Here is a 19,277-nt window from a genome sequence, read left to right as displayed (position 1 = left end):
ATCTGAGTGCTAGGAAAATCCGGCTGATGACAAAGTAAGAAGCTGTAGCAGGAAAACTTGGAACTCTTCTCTTGTTCTCAGATCAGCTAATTCAGCTTAGGGTAGCTAGTGGGACATTCCTAAAGTGCTGATCGATCAAAGGGAGTCTGACATCACATTTAAGCAGCCTGAAGTGACTTAGATCCTTTATGAGTACAAAATCCTGTTCACATAACTGGTTTATTGGCAAAAAGGAATGGGCTTAATGGAATTGTTATTGACAGTCATTTGGGAAAAGAAGGAAAGCGAACAAAGCAGCATAAAGCTAATTGATTTTTTTGCAATGTTTGCAAGTCCTCCTGCATGAACAGCATTAGAAATGGGCATGTTTCTTTTCATTAACGCAAGTTGCTGATTAATATATACTCTGCAAAGCAAGGTTGTGGAGTAGCAGAAGTCAATATGTCAGTTTCTACTTGTGTAGTGCTCAGTTTGGCTGTTTAGTATTGGAAGTTCAGTAACTCATTGATAAGGTAACTTCAGCATAGCGTTTGAAAGGAGTAAAAGGTTGCATTGACCAGGTGTGTATATCTTCAGGTACAGAAGGTGATCTCTCATAGAGCGGACTGAAAGATTAGACAGGATAAATTAAAAACTATTCCCTCTGGTCAATGGACAATAACTTTAAAATTAGAAGCAGGTTGTTATGATTTTTTTCATAAAAAGTGTAGTGGAATTCTGGAATTGGTTCAAAAAAGTGGGCAGAATTTTCAACTAGCAATTTCAGAATGGATTTAAAGATTACTTTTGGACAAGATTATAGAGATTTATGGAAGCATAAGTGTACAAATGGCATTAAAAGCAGCCATCATTTGATTGAAAGATCGTACATGCTTGACTGACTAATGTTTTGTGATGTGCTATTGGGTCACATGGATTATCACCAAATCTTCTTTACCTCACTTTTCATGCTTCTAAGATTGTCAGGATTAAAGGCAATAAAGGTTTATTTGGATTAATATAAGAGCACATATAAAGTCAAAGGGTGATGAGTGAGGAAAAATGATAGAAACAACATATTTCACTGTATATTTTGATGTATGTGTGATAAATAAATCTGAATCTGAAAGAAGAAAAAGATTTAGACATAAGTGGCACACATCAAAGTTGCTGGTGAATGCAGCAGGCCAGGCAGCATCTCTAGGAAGAGGTACAGTCGACGTTTTGGGCTGAGACCCTTCGTCAGGACTAACTGAAAGAAGAACTAGTAAGAGATTTGAAAGTGGGAGGGGGAGGGGGAGGGATGGAGCCAAGAGCTGGACAGGTGATTGGCAAAAGGGATATGAGAGGATCATGGGACAGGAGGCCTAGGGAGAAAGAAAAGGGGGAGGGGGGGAAACCCAGAGGATGGGCAAGGGGTATAGTCAGAGGGACAGAGGGAGAAAAAGGAGAGAGAGAGAGAGAGAGAAAGAATGTGTGTATATAAACAAGTGCTACACATGCCCTTACATTTCCTCCCTTACCACCATTCAGGGCACTAGACAGTCCTTCCAGGTGAGGCGACACTTCACCTGTGAGTTGCCTGGGGTGATATACTGCATCCGGTGCTCCCAATGTGGCCTTCTATATATTGGCGAGACCCGAAGCAGACTGGGAGATCGTTTTGCTGAACACCTACGCTCTGTCCACCAGAGAAAACAGGATCTCCCAGTGGCCACACATTTTAATTCCACATCCCATTCCCATTCTGATATGTCTATCCACGGCCTCCTCTACTGTAAAGATGAAGCCACACTCAGGTTGGGGGAACAACACTTTATATTCCGTCTGGGTAGCCTCCAACCTGATGGCATGAACATTGACTTCTCTAACTTCCGCTAATGTCCCACCTCCCCCTCGTACCCCATCTGTTATTTATTTATATACACACATTCTTTCTCTCTCTCTCCTTTTTCTCCCTCTGCCCCTCTAACTATACCCCTTGCCAATCCTCTGGGTTTTTCCTCCCCCTCCCCCTTTTCCTTATCCCTGGGACTCCCATCCCATGATCCTCTCATATCCCTTTTGCCAATCACCTGTCCAGCTCTTGGCTCCATCTCTCCCCTTCCTGTCTTCTCCTATCATTTCGGAACTCCCCCTTCCCTCCCGCTTTCAAATCTCTTACTAGCTCTTCCTTCAGTTAGTCCTGACGAAGGGTCTCGGCCCGAAACGTTGACTGTACCTCTTCCTAGAGATGCTGCCTGGCCTGCTGCGTTCACCAGCAACTTTGATGTGTGTTGCTTGAATTTCCAGCATCTGCAGAATTCCTCGTGTTAGACGTAAGTGGACTCAGACTAAAATAAAAACTCAGGAAATAAATGGAATCTTTTTATAAACGTCACACTTGGAAGGATAACCAAAGTCTTCTTGGTTTGATCTTCTTGGTAAGATGGGCTAAGTTTTCTTATTTTATGATGGAAAAGATACCTGAATATAAAATAAGTCCCATACCTCTGGATAGCTTAAAGTGATTACAATCCATGAACTACTTTTCGACCTGTAGCTATGTAGTGAAGATAATGGCAGCCAGATAGAGCACAGTGAGTCTCACACAATAATCCATATTTCAGTAACATTGACGATAAGTATTGAAAGGATGTTGGAGAAGACTCAAAGTCCTGCAATGGTCATCCTTTCTGAAAGACAACATCTCTACCAATGTATACTTACTGACAGATGCACTAACACCAGCGTACTGGAGGAGGCCAACATGAGCAGCATCCCCACTATGATAAGGCAACACCAACTCTGATGGATAAGTCATGTAATTTGGATACCTAACTCTTGTCTCCCCAAACCAAGCCTTCACTCCCAGTTGAAGGAAGGTCAGTGAGCACTCTCAAAGATAACATCAAATTCAGCCTGAAGAAATTCAACATTACTTCTAAAAACTGGGAAGACATTACACTCAATAGATAACACCTGAAGGAAATCTGCTCAAGAGGGAGCTGTGCTATGTGAGAGTGACTTCTGCTGTGCTGCAGAAAACAAGTGGCTGCTGTGAACAACCAAAAGACCCAAACATTAACCACAGCTACCACTTAGTCGTGTCCATACTGCACCAGAATATGTTGATCCTGGAACAGCCTCTGTAGCCACCTGAGAACCGAACAATAGACAATCCCTTAGGAGGACATCTTACTTGACTTGAGAGATCGCACCACTACTTACTGAGCAGCACCAAATAGCAAGAGCCAGGAGTTGTTGCACGCTCTCCTGGATAGGGAACTGAACCTCCGACCACTGAGCAATGGCTGACACCTAGCTGATAATGCAGCACTTCTTCGGCATGGCTTTGAATTCTAATCTCAGATTCACTTTGTGTTTTGCTACCAGCAGGTTTTTAGGGGTCAAAGACAGGGTAGGTGGAGGACACCAGCATGCAGTTGAGATGATAACTGACGAAACAAAAGGAACTCAAAAATCTGACCCAGTCTGAGCAGGAATTGCTGCTTCATCCACTGATACAGCTCTGCATCATCTATTGCTCAGCTAAGTGCTCCTGAACTCAATGAAATGTTAATTCCTTCCAAGTCAGCAGAGTCATCAAAATGTAGACAAACTGTGATCAGAAGGACTGTAGTGATGTGAATTACAACAGTCAGAAAGGAATGGGACTGTTTCTCTCGAGTTTCAATTTCAAATGGGTGAATATATCCAGTCATACAGTACTACAACACAGAAGCAGAACCTTCAGCAATATAGTCTGCACCAAACTGTAATTCTGTCTGGTCTCATTGATCTCTCCATACCCCTCCTGTCCATGTACTTACCCAAATTTCTCTTAAACATTGAAATCAAACCCACATCCACCATTTCTGCTGGTAGCTCGTTCCACACATTCACCAACCTCTGAGAGAAGTAGTTCCTCCTCAGGTCCCCTTAAATATTTCACCTTTCACCCTTAACCTATAACTTTCAGTTCTAGTCTCACTCAACTATGGCAGAAAAAGCCTGTTTGCATTTACCCTATCCATACCCCTCATAATTTTGTATATCTCTATCAGATTTCCTCTCACTCTCCTGTGCTCTAGTCCTAAATTATTCAATTTTTCTCTGTAACTCAATTCCTCAAGTACCAGCAATATCCTTGTAAATTTTCTCTGCACTCTTTCAATCTTATTCATATCTTTCCTGTAGGTAGGTGACCAAAACTGCCCACAGTACTCCAAATTAGGCCTCACCAATGTCTTATACAACTTTAACATAACATCCCAATTCCTGTACTCGATTTATGAAGGCCAATGTGTCCAAAGCTCTGCTTATGAACCTATTTATCTGTGACGGTATTTTCAAGGATTTATGGATCTATATTCCCAGATCTGTAGTCCTATCTGAAAAGGAGGGAAAAAGTATGGATTTCAAGATGGGATGAATAATCCATTTCTATCCTGTGCTTCAGTAGTGAGCTACTGTTTCAAGATATGAGGCTTCTGTTCAGGAAAGTGACATTGTGTCACCAATCTGGTTTCACCTGATGTATGTTTTCGAGAATAGGTAATTATTGGGACTGGATATGTGTCCAAATTTTTCTCATTCATACAAAAATATTGCTGAGACCAACTGCAACTTGGATAATCGTAAACACAAAATAATCTGCAGATGCTGGGGTCAAAGCAACACTCACAACACGCTGGAGGAACTCAGCAGGCCGGGCAGCATCTGTGGAAACGATCAGTCAACGTTTCAGGCCGGAACCCTTCGTCAGGACTGAAGAGGGAAGGGGCAGAGGCCCTATAAATAAGGTGGGGGAGGGTGGGAAGGAGAAGGCTGGTAGGTGCCAGGTGAAAAACCAGTAAGGGGAAAGATAAAGGGGTCGGGGAGGGGAAGCGGGGGAGGGTAGGCAGGAAAGGTAAAGAAGGAATAGGAGAACGCAGAATGGGTAGTAGAAGGAGGCGGAACCATGAGGGAGGGATAGGCAGCTGGGGGAGGGGGCAGAGTGAAACTGGGATAGGGGAAGGGAGGGGGAGGGAATTACCGGAAGTTGGAGAATTCAATGTTCAACCAAGGGGCTGGAGACTACCCAGATGGTATATGAGGTGTTGCTCCTCCAACCTGAGTTTAGCCTCATCATGACAGTAGAGGAGGCCATGAATGGACATATCCAGATGGGAATGTGAAACAGAGTTGAAGTGGGTGGCAACTGGGAGATCCTGTCTGTTGTGGCGGATGGAGCGGAGGTGCTCGATGAAGCGATCCCCCAATCTGCGTCGGGTTTCACCGATGTAGAGGAGGCCGCACCAGATGCAATAGATGACCCCAACAGACTCACAAGTGAAGTGTTGCCTCACCTGTTTGGGGCCCTGAATGATGGCAAGAGAGGAGGTGTAGGGACAGGTGTAGCACTTACGCTTACAGGGATAAGTGCCGGGTGGGAGATCCGTGGGGAGGGACGTGTGGATCAGGGAGTTGTGGAGGGACCAATCCCTGTGGAAAGTGGAGAGGGGTGGAGAGAGAAAGATGTGTTTAGTGGTGGGGTCCTGTTGAAGGTGGCGGAAGTTGCGGAAGATAATGTGCTGGATCTGGAGGCTGGTGGGGTGGTAGGTGAAATCCACTTTACTTCAAACTTCCACTCAGCCCTCACATTCACTTGGTCCATCCCGGACACTTCTCTCCCCTTTCTCGATCTCTCAGTCTCCATCTCTGGAGACAGACTGTCCACTGATATCTTTTATAAGCCCACTGACTCTCATAACTACCTCAACTATACCTCTTCCTACCCTGCCACATGCAAAAATGCCATTCCCTATTCCCAGTTCCTCCGTCTCTGCCGCATCTGCTCCCAGGATGAGGCTTTCCATTCCAGGACATCTCAAATGTCCTCTTTCTTTAAGGATCGTGGTTTCCCTTCTACCGTCATCAATGATGCCCTCACCCGCATCTCCTCCATTTCCCGCACTTCGGCCCTCACCCCATCCTCCCACCACCACAACAGGGACAGAGTTCCCCTTGTCCTCACCTACCACCCCACCAGCCTCCGGATCCAGCACATTATCCTCCGCAACTTCCGCCACCTTCAACAGGACCCCACCACTAAGCACATCTTTCCCTCTCCACCCCTCTCCACTTTCCGCAGGGATTGGTCCCTCCATGACTCCCTGATCCACACGTCCCTCCCCACAGATCTCCCACCCGGCACTCATCCCTGTAAGCCTAAGTGCTACACCTGTCCCTACACCTCCTCTCTTGCCACCATTCAGGGCCCCAAACAGTCCTTCCAGGTGAGGCAACACTTCACTTGTGAGTCTGTTGGGGTCATCTATTGCATCTGGTGCTCCCGGTGCGGCCTCCTCTACATCGGGGAAACCCGACACAAATTGGGGGACCGCTTCATCGAGCACCTCCGCTCCGTCTGCCACAACAGACAGTATCTCCCGGTTGCCACCCACTTCAACTCTGCTTTACATTCCCATTTGGGTATGTCCATACATGGCCTCCTCTACTTCCATGATGAGGCTAAACTCAGGTTGGAGGAGCAACACCTCATATACCGTCTGGGCAGTCTCTAGCCCCTTGGTGTGAACACAGAATTCTCCAACTTCCGGTAATTCCCTCCCCCTCCCGGTTTCACTTTGCCCCCTCTCCCAACTGCCTATCATGGTTCCGCCTCCTTCTACTCTCCATTGTGCTTTCCCCTATTCCTTCTTCACCTTTCCTGCCTATCACCTCCCTGCTTCCCTTCCCCCACCCCTTTATCTTTCCTCTTACTGGTTTTTCACCTGGAACCTACCAGCCTTCTCCTTCCTACCCTCCCTCCACCTTCTTTATAGGGCCTCTGCCCCTTCCCTCTTCAGTCCTGATGAAGGGGTCCGGCCCGAAATGTTGACTGATCGTTTCCACGGATGCTGCCCGACCTGCTGATTTTCTCCAGCGTGTTGTGAGTGTTGCTGCAACTTGGATAAAATGCCAAGAATGGTTTCAGGTTCAAACCCAGTCTATGCAGAGTTCCACATGATCTGTGGCAGAGAAACTTATACAGATCACCAGGTTTATGCCTGTAGGAGACTTCTTGAAACCATCTTCATCTAGTTTCATCAACATAACCTTCCAATTGCTTCTCCCTCATATTTGTCTACTCTGCCCTTTGATTATATTTTTTCAAGTATTTCTAGTAGTAGGAAGGTCCACTTTTCCACAGAATTTCCTACATAAAGCAAGGAAACAGACCTTTCGACCCACTGAGGCCATGCAGACTATCAATCACCCACTTACACTAATCTTACATTTTCACTATTTTTACTCTCTCCACATTCCCATCAATCCCACCCCATCCAGATTCTACCACTCATCACACACAAAATGCTGGAGGAACTCAGCAGGTCAGGCAGCATCTACGGAAAAGAGTACAGTTGATGTTTCGGGCCGAGACCTCTACCACTCACATCCATTCTAGATGGATGTGAGGGTAGAGGTCTTACAGCAGCCATTTAACTGGCAAACCTGTGAGTCTAAACATTGTGGGTGAAAAACCAGGGTACCTGGAGAAACCCAGTAGGTCACCAGGAGAACTTACAAACCCCCCTCAGACAACACTCAAGGTCAAGTTTAAAATATCTCCCTAGTGCTGATGCAGCAGCTGTGCTGGTTATTTATGTCATTGTACTTCTCCTGAATTTCCTACTGAATTGAGTAGGAAATCTCCCTCCATCTTGCCTGCAAGCAGAAAGACGAGGCGAAACAAAGATATTCTAATGTGGAGACATGAGACTATAGATGTCACAAGCTGAAGCAACACACATCACGTTTATAACAAATTTCACACTATATGTCAGCAAAAATAAATCTGTTTCTGAAATGTCAAATGCCATTTCCTTCCATTAATGCATCCTGATCTGCAAAGTTGCTCCAGCTTTTTGTGTAATATTCCAGAATCCTGGTTCTCTCTAAGTGTACCCCTAGATCTTCTCATAATCTTGTATCTCTCTGCCTTTTCATCACCCTTCTAAACAAAACCTTGTTCATTTTTTTTATTTACAGTGCAACTACTCGAGTTAAATTTCTAATTCCATACTTGGGGCATCCACCAATAAGCCATGGGGGACATATTTGTGCAATTTCATGCTAATGAAAAGCTGAATTGTTTTGCATAAAGCTTAAGAGACAGCAACAGTCCCTTAAGGCATACAATTACCTTTCGCTCCTCCTTAAAGTGGTCAGCAGCTGCTGCGAAATGCGGGATAGTGTTCTTACAGTGAGGGCACCCTAGAATGAAAAATAATGAAAGAGCTGTTCATTTTTCACATTGATCACAATCAGAAAGCTTGATCGTTAATATCTGAAAAGGCCATCAAAAAAAGTGAAGGAATTAAAAAACTAAATTAATCTTTCATTATATCTTCCAAAGCTGGTGGCATAATGTACAATGCTGCGTTTGTTCTTCTGATGTTATTATGATCATGCATAATCCTCATGGGAGCTACTTATCCTAACTGTTTATGTATGGAGATAACTCTGTGACATTACTGAAACAAATCATTTTCATTCTCCAGCCCTGTGTGTGGTATTGGCAGAATAAATCAGATGTGACATCGATCCCACATGTACACAAGGTCTTCATTATCCATAAATGTGGATGATGGACAGCGAGGAAGGCTTTCAAAGCTTGCAGAGGGATCTGGACCAACTGGAAAAACGGGCCAGAAAATGGCAGATGAAATTTAATGCAGACAAGTGTGAGGTGTCGCATTTTGGAAGGACAAACCAAGGTAGGACATACACAGTAAATGGTAGGGCACTGAGGAGTGCGGAGGAACAAAGAGATCTGGGAGTTCAGATACATAACTTCCTGAAAGTGGCGTCACAGGTAGACAGGGTTGCAAAGAGGCTTTTGGCATCCTGGCACTCATAACTCAAAGTATTGAGTATAGGAGTTGGGATGTTATGCGGAGGTTGTATAAGACATTGGTGAGGCCAAATTTGGAGCATCGTGTACAGTTCTGGTCACCTAACTACAGGAAGGATATCAGTAAGATTGAAAGAGCGCAGAGAATATTTACTACGATGTTGTCGGGTCTTCGTAAGTTGAGTTACAAGGAAAGGGTTAGGACTTTATTCCTTGGAGCGTAGAAGAATGAGGGGAGATTTGAAAGAGGTTTACAAAATTGTGAGGGGTATAGACAGAGTAAATGTGAATAGGCTCTTTCCACTTAGATTAGGAGAGATAAATACAAGAGGACATGGCTTTAGGGTGAAAGGGGAAAGGTTTAGGGGGAACATTAGGGGGAACTTCTTCACTCAGAGAGTGGTGGGAGTGTGGAACGAGCTGCCATCTGACGTGCTAAATGTAGGCTCCCTCTTAAGTCTTAAGAATAAATTGGTTAGGTACATGGATGGGAGAGGTCTGGAGGGCTAATGGACTGGATGCAGGTCAATGGGATTAGCGGAATAATGTTTCGGCACAGACTAGAAGGGCTGAATGGCCTGTTTTCTGTGCTGTAGTGTCCTATGGTTCTGTGATAAAGTGTCTGTAAGACATGCACTGGCTAGCTGTTTGGGATCTTCTGCTGAAGGATGGGTTGCCTCAGATTGGCCGTCATCTACCCACACAACGTGGTGATACATGGAACAGGTCTCTGGATGGAGTCCTGGGTTGAAAGTCACCTGACTAGGTTGGAATATTACATATTTTATTTGAGATTAGCTCAAAAAAAATTAGCTTTATTTGTCACATACAGTGGCATGTAAAAGTTTGGGCATCCCTGGTCAAAATTTCTGTTACTGTGAATAGCTAAGCGAGTAAAAGATGACCTGATTTCCATAAGACAAAAAGTCAAAAGTGACACATTTCTTTAATATTTTAAGTAAGATTATTTTTTTTATTTCCATCTTCTACAATTTCAAATTAACAAGAAAAGAAAAAGGGCCCGAAGCAAAAGTTTGGCACCCTGCATGGTCAGTACTTAGTAAAACCCCCTTTGGCAAGTATCATAGCTTGTAAACACTTTCTGTAGCCAGCTAAGGGCCTTTCAAATCTTGTTTGGGGGATTTTCACCCATTCTTCCTTGCAAAAGGCTTCTAATTCTGTAAGATTCTTGGGCCGTCTTGCATCCACTGCTCTTTTGAGGTCTATCCACAGATTTTCGATGATGTTTAGGTCGGGGGACTGTGAGGGCCATGGCAAAACCTGCAGATTGTGCCTCTTTAGGTAGTCCATTGTGGACTTTGAGGTGTGTTTAGGATCATAGGATCATTATCCTGTTGTAGAAGCCATCCTCTTTTCATCTTCAGCTTTTTTACAGACGGTGTGATGTTTGCTTCCAGAATTTGCTGATATTTAATTGAATTCATTCTTCCCTCTACCAGTGAAATGTTCCCCATGTCACTAGCTGCAACACAAGCCCAAAGCATGATCGATCCACCCCCGTGCTTAACAGTTGGAGAGGTGTTCTTTTCATGAAATTCTGCACCCTTTTTTCTCCAAACATACCTTTGCTCATTGCGGCTAAAAAGTTCTATTTTAACTTCATCAGTCCACAGGACTTGTTTCCAAAATGCATCAGGCTTGTTTAGGTGTTCCTTTGCAAATGTCTAATGCTGAATTTTGTGGTGAGGATGCAGGAAAGGTTTTCTTCTAATGACTCTTCCACGAAGGTCATATTTGTGCAGGTGTCGCTGCACAGTAGAACAGTGCACCACGACTCCAGAGTCTGCTAAATCTTCCTAAAGGTCTTTTGCAGTCAAACAGGGGTTTTGATTTGCCTTTCTAGCAATCCTAATAGCAGTTCTCTCAGAAATTTTTCTTGGTCTTCCAGACCTCAACTTGACTTCCACTGTTCCTGTTAACTGCCATTTCTTAATTACATTACGAACTGAGGAAACGGCTACCTGAAAACGCTTTGCTATCTTCTTATAGCCTTCTCCTTTGTGGGTATCATTTATTTTAATTTTCAGAGTGCTAGGCAGCTGCTTAGAGGAGTCCATGGCTGCTGATTGTTGGGACAAGGTTTGAGGAGTCAGGGTATTTATAAAGCTTTGAAATTTGCATTACATGGCCTTTCCTAACGATGATTGTGAACAAGCCATAGCTCGAACAAGCTAATTAAGGTCTCAGACCTTGGGTAAAAGTTATCTGAGAGCCCAAACTTTTGCATATTGCTCCTTTCCTTTTTTTTAAACTCTAAAATTGTACAAAACAAAAATAATACACCAACACGAGGAATTCTGCAGATGCTGGAAATTCAAGCAACACACATCAAAGCTGCTGGAGATTTGAAAGTGGGAGGGGGAGGGAGAGATCCAAAATGACAGGAGAAGACAGGAGGGGGAGGGATGGAGCCAAGAGCTGGACAGGTGATTGGCAAAAGGGATATGAGAGGATCATGGGACAGGAGGCCCAGGGAGAAAGAAAAGGGGGGGGGGACCCAGAGGATGGGCAAGGGGTATAGTCAGAGGGACAGAGGGAGAAAAAGGAGAGAGAGAGAGAGAGAGAGAGAGAGAGAGAGAGAGAGAGAGAAAGTGTGTATATAAATAAATAACGGATGGGATACGAGGGGGAGGTGGGGCATTAGCGGAAGTCCATGTTCATGCCATCAGGTTGGAGGCTACCCAAATGGAATATAAGGTGTTGTTCCTCCAACCTGAGTGTGGCTTCATCTTTACAGTAAAGGAGGCCGTGGATAGACATATCAGAATGGGAATGGGGCATGAAATGTGTGGCCACTGGGAGATCCTGCTTTCTCTGGCAGACAGAGCGTAGGTGTTCAGCAAAACGATCTCCCAGTCTGCGTCGGGTCTCGCCAATATATAGAAGGCCACATCGGGAGCACTGGATGCATTATATCACCCCAGCCGACTCACAGGTGAAGTGTCGCCTCACCTGGAAGGACTGTCTGGGGCCCTGAATGGTGGTAAGGGAGGAAGTGTAAGGGCATGTGTAGCACTTGTTCCGCTTACAAGGTTAAGTGCCAGGAGGGAGATCGGTGGGGAGGGATGGGGGGGATGAATGGACAAGGGGGTCATGTGGGGAGTGATCCCTGCAGAAAGCAGAGAGATGGGGGAGGGAAAGATGTGCTTAGTGGTGGGATCCCGTTGGAGGTGGCAGAAGTTACAGAGAATAATATGTTGGACCCGGAGGCTGATGGGGTGGTAGGTGAGGACAAGGGGAACCCTATTCCTAGTGGGGTGGTGGGAGGATGGAGTGACAGCAGATGTGCGTGAAGTGGGGGAGATGCGTTTGAGAGCAGAGTTAATGGTGGAGGAAGGGAGGCCCTTTTCTTTAAAAAAGGAAGACATCTCCCTCGTCCTGGAATGAAAAGCCTTATCCTGAGAGTAGATGCGGCGGAGACGGAGGAATTGTGAGAAGGGGATGGCATTTTTGCAAGAGACAGGGTGAGAAAAGGAATAGTCCAGATAGCTGTGAGAGTCAGTAGGCTTATAGTAGACATCAGTAGATAAGCTGTCTCCAGAGATAGAGACAGAAGGATCTGGAAAGGGGAGGGAGGTGTTGGAAATGGACCATGTAAACTTGAGGGCAGGGTGAAAGTTGGAGGCAAAGTTAATGAAGTCAACGAGTTCTGCATGCGTGTAGGAAGCAGCGCCAATGCAGTCGTTGATGTAGCGAAGGAAAAGTGGGGGACAGATATCAGAATAGGTTTGGAACATAGATTGTTCCACAAAGCCAACAAAAAGGCAGGCATAGCTAGGACCCATATGGGTGCCCATAGCTACACCTTTAGTTTGGAGGAAGTGGGAGAAGCCAAAGGAAAAATTATTAAGAGTAAGGACTAATTCCGCTAGACGGAGCAGAGTGGTGGTAGGGGAAATTGGTTAGTTCTGGAATCCAAAAAGAAGTGGAGAACTTTGAGACCTTCCTGATGGGGGATGGAAGTATATAGGGATTGGACATCCAGGGTGAAAATAAAGCGGTGGGGGCCAGGGAACTTAAAATCATCGAAAAGTTTAAGAGCATAAGAAGTGTCATGAACATAGGTAGGAAGGGATTGAACAAGGGGGGATAAAACCGTGTCGAGGTATGCAGAAACGAGTTCGGTGGGGCAGGAGCAAGCTGAGACAATAGGTCTGCCAGGACAGGCAGGTTTGTGGATCTTGGGTAGAAGGTAGAAACGGGAAGTGCGGGGTGTGGGAACTATAAGGTTGGTAGCAGTGGATGGGAGATCCCCTGAGCAGATAAAGTCGGTGATGGTGTGGGAGACAATGGCCTGATGCTCCTTAGTTGGGTCATGATCGAGAGGTAAATAAGAGGACGTATCCGCAAGCTGTCGCTGTGTCTCAGCAAGGTAGAGGTCAGTACGCCAGATTACAACAGCACCCCCCTTATCGGCGGGTTTAATAATAAGGATAGGATTAGTGTGGAAGGAGTGGAGAGCAGAGCGTTCGGAAGGAATGAGGTTGGAATGGGAACAAGGTGCAGTGAAGTTGAGATGGTTGATGTCCCGTCGGCAGTTAGCAATAAAGAGATCTAGAGCAGGCAGAAGACCAGAGCGGGGTGTCCATGAAGAGGAGGATGGTTGAAGACGGGAGAAGGGGTCATCAGTGGGGGTGGAAGAGTCCTTGCTGAAGAAGTAGGCTTGGAGAAGGAGACAGCGGAAGAAGAGTTCTGCGTCATGGCGAACGCGGAACTCGCTGAAGTGTGGACGAAGGGGGACAAAGGTGAGGCCCTTACTGAGGGCCTAATCTTGCTTAAAATGTTGAAAAGGATGTTTCACCTTTAACTTTATGACTTTTGGAGATCAGCTCATCTTCTACTCACTTAACTATTCACAGTAACAGAAATTTTGACCGGGGTGCCCAAACTTTTGCATGCCACAGTAAACACTGAAACATACAGTGAGATGCATAGTTTGTATCAAATCAAATCAGAAAGGAATGTGGTGAGCAGCCCACTAATGTCATCACGTTTCTGGTGCTAACATAGCATTGCTCACAACTCACTGACAAAGTCATATATCCTTGGAATACAAGAGGAAATTGGAGCACCCGGAAATTGCGTCACAGCGTTATGCTAACCGCTTTGCTACTGTGCGAAGCAACAAAAATCTGGTTCCCAGCTGATTAGTGAGGCACAACACAAAGCTTTACCAATCCATGAGAAACAGAAGCAGAATTAGGCCATTCAGCCCATCCAGACTACTCCAACATTCATTCATGGCTGATTTTATTTTCAAATCCTATTCTTCTGCCTCTCCCGTAATCTTTCTCCCCATGACTGATCAAAAACCTATCAATCTTTGCTTTAAATACACCAAATGACGGCTTCCACAACTGTCTGTGGCAATGAATTCCACAGATTCACCATCCTCTGGCTAATGAAATTCCTCTTCATCTCAGTTCTAAAGGAAAATCCCTATATTCTGAGACTATGCCCTCATATCCTAGACCGCTCTTCTAACAAAAACATCCTCTCTACATCCACATTATCCACGCCTTTCGGTATCTGGTTGGTTTCAATAAGTTCTCTCTCATCATTCTGAACCCCATCGAATGCAGGTCCTGAGATATCAGACTGCAAATAAAACTTACAAGGATGTTGTCAGGTCTTGAGAACCTAGGTCACGGGGACAGTTTGAATAGATTAAGACTTTATTTTTTAAAGTGTATGAGAATGAAGGGAGATTTTATAGAGGTATATAAAATAATGAGGGTCATAGATAGGGGAAATGCAACCAGGCTTTTTCCACTGAGGATGGGTAAGACGAGAACTAGGAGTGAAAGGTGAAATATTTAAGGGGAACTTTAGGGAGAACTTCTTTACTCAGAGGGTGGTGAGTGTGGAATGAGCTCCGGTGGAAGTGGTGGATGTGAGTTCAATTTCAAAATTTAAGTGAAATTCAGATAGGTACATGGATGGGAGGGGTATGGAGGGTGTGAGTCAATGGGACTAGGCAGAATAATAGTTTGGCACAGACTACTGGCATAGAAACATAGAAACATAGAAAATAAGTGCAGGAGTAGGCCATTCGGCCCTTCGAGCCTGCACCGCCATTTATTATGATCATGGCTGATCATCCAACTCAGAACCCTGTACCAGCCTTCCCTCCATACCCCCTGACCCCCGTAGCCACAAGGGCCATATCTAACTCCCTCTTAAATACAGCCAATGAACTGGCCTCAACTGTTTCCTGTGGCAGAGAATTCCATAGATTCACCACTCTCTGTGTGAAGAAGTTTTTCCTAATCTTGGTCCTAAAAGGCTTCCCTCTATCCTCAAACTGTGACCCCTCGTTCTGGACTTCCCCAACATCGGGAACAATCTTCCTGCATCTAGCCTGTCCAATCCCTTTAGGATCTTATACGTTTCAATCAGATCCCCCCTCAATCTTCTAAATTCCAATGAGTACAAGCCCAGTTCATCCATTCTTTCTTCATATGAAAGTCCTGCCATCCCAGGAATCAATCTGCTGAACCTTCTCTGTACTCCCTCTATGGCAAGGATGTCTTTCCTCAGATTAGGGGACCAAAACTGCACACAATACTCCAGGTGCGGTCTCACCAAGGCCTTGTACAACTGCAGTAGTACCTCCCTGTTCCTGTACTCGAATCCTCTCGCTATAAATGCCAGCATACCATTCGCCTTTTTCACCACCTGCTGTACCTGCATGCCCACTTTCAATGACTGGTGTATAATGACACCCAGGTCACGTTGCACCTCCCCTTTTCCAAATCGGCCACCATTCAGATAATAATCTGTTTTCCTGTTTTTGCCACCAAAGTGGATAACTTCACATTTATCCACATTCAATTGCATCTGCCATGAATTTGCCCACTCACCTGACCTATCCAAGTCACCCTGCATCCTCTTAGCATCCTCCTCACAGCTAACACTGCCACCCAGCTTCGTGTCATCCGCAAACTTGGAGATGCTGCATTTAATTCCCTCATTCAAGTCATTAATATATATTGTAAACAACTGGGGTCCCAGCACTGAGCCTTGCGGTACCCCACTAGTCACCTTTGGCGCCAAAGGGCCTGTTTTTGTGCTGTCATGTTCTATAACTCCATGACTTATCGAGGAAACACTTGAGGGAGGGGGGCTGTGGTCTTGAGTCGTTTCAAGTCTGCAAAAGATCTTCACAACAAATGACATCAATACAGTTTTGGAGATTCAACCTGGAGCACAGTGGAGATCATATAGAGGTATACAAAGTGATATGGAGTATAGATAGGTGAAAGCAAGCTGGCTTTCTTGCCTCAGATTGGGGGAGACTAGGTCATAGGGTTAGAGATTAGCTTTATTTGTCACACATACATAGTGAAATACATATTTTGTTTGAAATCAAATCAGTGAGGATTGTGCTGGGCAGCCTGCAAGTATTGTCATGCTTCCAGCACCAACGTGTCCACAATTCATTAACCCTGACTCATATGTTTTTGGAATGTAGGAGGAAACAGGAGCCCCCGCCCCGGAGAAACCTGCACAGTCATGGGGTGAATGTACAGACTCCTGACAGACAGTGGCATGAATTGAACCCTGATCTTCCAGCTAGTGCACTGTAAAGTATTGTGCTTACCAATACACTATCATCTTTAGGGAGAACGATGACATATTTAAGAGGAACTGGTGGGGTATGTTTTCACTCAGAGAGTGGTGCAAGTGTAGTACGAGCTGCCAGCGGAAGTGGTAGGTTGGTAAATATGGGTTCAATGATGACATTTAAGAGAAATCTGGACAGGTACATGGACGAGAGGGGTACAGAGGGCTGGGTGCAGGTAGTTGGGACTAGGCAGAAGCTGGCACAGACCAGATGGGCTGAAGGGCCCGTTTCCGTGTTGACATCTCAGTGAAGTTTAATCCATCGTTTGTAATGTGCATATTGCATCAGGAGCACAGCACCAAGTGTAAAGGAGAACAAAATAACTATTACTCCGGATCCAATGCAGCACAAAACTCCCCCAAAAAAGATAAAGGACAAATATAAATACATTAAGATTAGCTCATACACATAGATTGATTGTACATTTATCAAGTGACGCTACACTGTAAATAAGGTGACTGATAGGAAGTAGTGGTGGAGTTAGTGGGTGGAGGAGTTGATCAGCCTTACTGCTTGGGGACGTAACTGCTGTTCCTGGCACAGATGCTCTGTAGCCTCCTCCCTGATGGGCATGGGACAATCAATCCATGAGCAGGGTGGAAGGGATCCTCCAAGATGTTACTGGCTCTTTCCCAGCATCTTTCTGTACACAAGTCCTGGTGTTGGGTAGGCTGGTGCCGGAGATGTATTAGGAAGTTTTCACTACCCATTGAAGAGCCTTTCTGTCTGCCACTGACCAGTTTCTCTACCAAGCACCGATGTGGCTTATTAGGATGCTCTCTACTGCACCATCTGTAGAATGGCGGGAGTCTGGATGTGCAAAGGCAAACTCTCTACAGTCTCCTCAGAAGGAGATGTTTCTTGACTGTGTAGGATGTGTCTTGAGAGGTTGTGTGTGATGTGTATGCCCAAGAGTTTGAAACTGCACAGTTTCCACTACTGTGTCACTGATGTAAAGGAGGGTGATAGTGCTGCAAGTTCTCCTGAAATCGATAGCCATCTCCTTTGTATTGTTGACATTAAGGAAGACAACAGAGATTTGAATCACTTCTGATAGGAACTGCCAACCGGAATAATCCTGGCCAAAATACAAAAGCCTGAATCATCAGCTCATGGGGTTTTCTATATTCATATTACAACTGAAATTAATAGACAGTGTCAATGGAGACTTTTCTTCCTCAAACCCTTTAGAGAATATGCCAAGTCTGTGTTGTGTTGATCAGTAATCCCTACAATTTGCACTTTTTATACGTCCACGGTGATGAAAGACAGAAAATGGTGCAGTTTACTGCTCCACAGGGTGCATGCAGGAACCATAGAAATTTATAGCACAGGTAGGAGACTAGCCAGCAATCATAGAAACATAGAAAATAGGTGCAGGACTCAGAACCCTGTACCAGCCTTCCCTCCATATCCCCTGATCCCTTTAGCCACAAGGGCCATATCTAACTCCCTCTTAGATATAGCCAGTGAACTGGCCTCAACTGTTTCCTGTGGCAGAGAATTCCACAGATTCACCGCTCTCTGTGTGAAGAAGTTTTTCCCTAATCTCGGTCCTAAAAGGCTTCCCCTTTATCCTCAAACTGTGACCCCTCGTTCTGGACTTCCCCAACATCGGGAACAATCTTCCTGCATCTAGCCTGTCCAATCCCTTTAGGATTTTATACGCTTCAATAAGATCCCCCCTCAATCTTCTAAATTCCAACGAGTATAAGCCTAGTTGATCCAGTCTTTCATCACATGAAAGTCCTGCCATCCCAGGAATCAATCTGGTGAACCTTCTTTGCACTCCCTCTATGGCAAGGATGTCTTTCCTCAGATTAGGGGACCAAAACTGCACACAATACTCCAGGTGTGGTCTCACCAAGGCCTTGTACAACTGCAGTAGTATCTCCCTGCTCCTGTACTCGAATCCTCTCGCTATAAATGCCAGCATACCATTCGCCTTTTTCACCGCCTGCTGTACCTGCATGCCTACTTTCAATGACTGGTGTACAATGACACCCAGGTCTCGTTGCACCTCCCCTTTTCCTAATTGGCCACCATTCAGATAATAATCTGTTTTCCTGTTTTTGCCACCAAAGTGGATAACCTCACATTTATCCACATTAAATTGCATCTGCCATGAATTTGCCCACTCACCTAACCTATCCAAGTCACCCTGCATCCTCTTAGCATCCTCCTCACCACTAACACTGCCGCACAGCTTCGTGTCATCCGCAAACTTGGAGATGCTGCATTTAATTCCCTCATCCAAGTTATTGCATTTAATTCCCTGATCCAAGTCCATGCTGTCAAAAAGAAAAGGAGCTATTTATGCACAACAGAGTCAGGCAGGCAAGGCAGATCCCAGATCTGAATGACAGCTTGCATTGTTCTCAGGGAGAACATCATGGTATCTAGTCCAAGGCCTCAGACTTAGCGAAGAATAATCAGCCTTGAATTGTTTCTGAAAGTTGTTCTTCAGAACATTCCCACTTAGAAAAGAACCATAGAGTAGCACAGTGCAGAAGTAGGTACGTTGGTCCATCTAGTCCATGATTACCTGTTATCCTGTTTAGTGACCTTGACCTGCATCTGAACCACTTCCCTCTAGACCTGTCCTATCTATGTACCAATCAAGTTCCTGCACAATGGTGCAATCAACCCACATTCATCATTTCCACAGGCAGCTTGTTCCAAACTCATTCCACTCTCTGAGTGAAGGAAATCCCCCTCAGCTTGCCCTATTAAATATTCTACCTTTCACCCTAAACTTCAACTTCCAGT

General features: G+C 45.1%; 1 protein-coding gene across 2 annotated transcripts in view; it reads right to left on the bottom strand.

The window, feature by feature from the left end:
- pdia5 (protein disulfide isomerase family A, member 5) overlaps positions 1 to 19,277 on the bottom strand; it is a 219,476-nt gene that overhangs the window by 16,545 nt on the left and 183,654 nt on the right. For both annotated transcript variants that reach the window (XM_072260943.1, XM_072260944.1), the window contains one exon: positions 8,150 to 8,220. In XM_072260943.1, the coding sequence (XP_072117044.1) occupies positions 8,150 to 8,220 (71 nt within the window). The remainder of the gene's footprint in view (positions 1 to 8,149; positions 8,221 to 19,277) is intronic.

Source organism: Mobula birostris, chromosome 6 (assembly GCF_030028105.1).
Source record: "Mobula birostris isolate sMobBir1 chromosome 6, sMobBir1.hap1, whole genome shotgun sequence".
NCBI lineage: Eukaryota > Metazoa > Chordata > Chondrichthyes > Myliobatiformes > Myliobatidae > Mobula > Mobula birostris.
The sequence above is the reverse complement of the archived record's forward strand: the minus strand, read 5'-3'. Positions and strand labels throughout refer to the sequence as shown.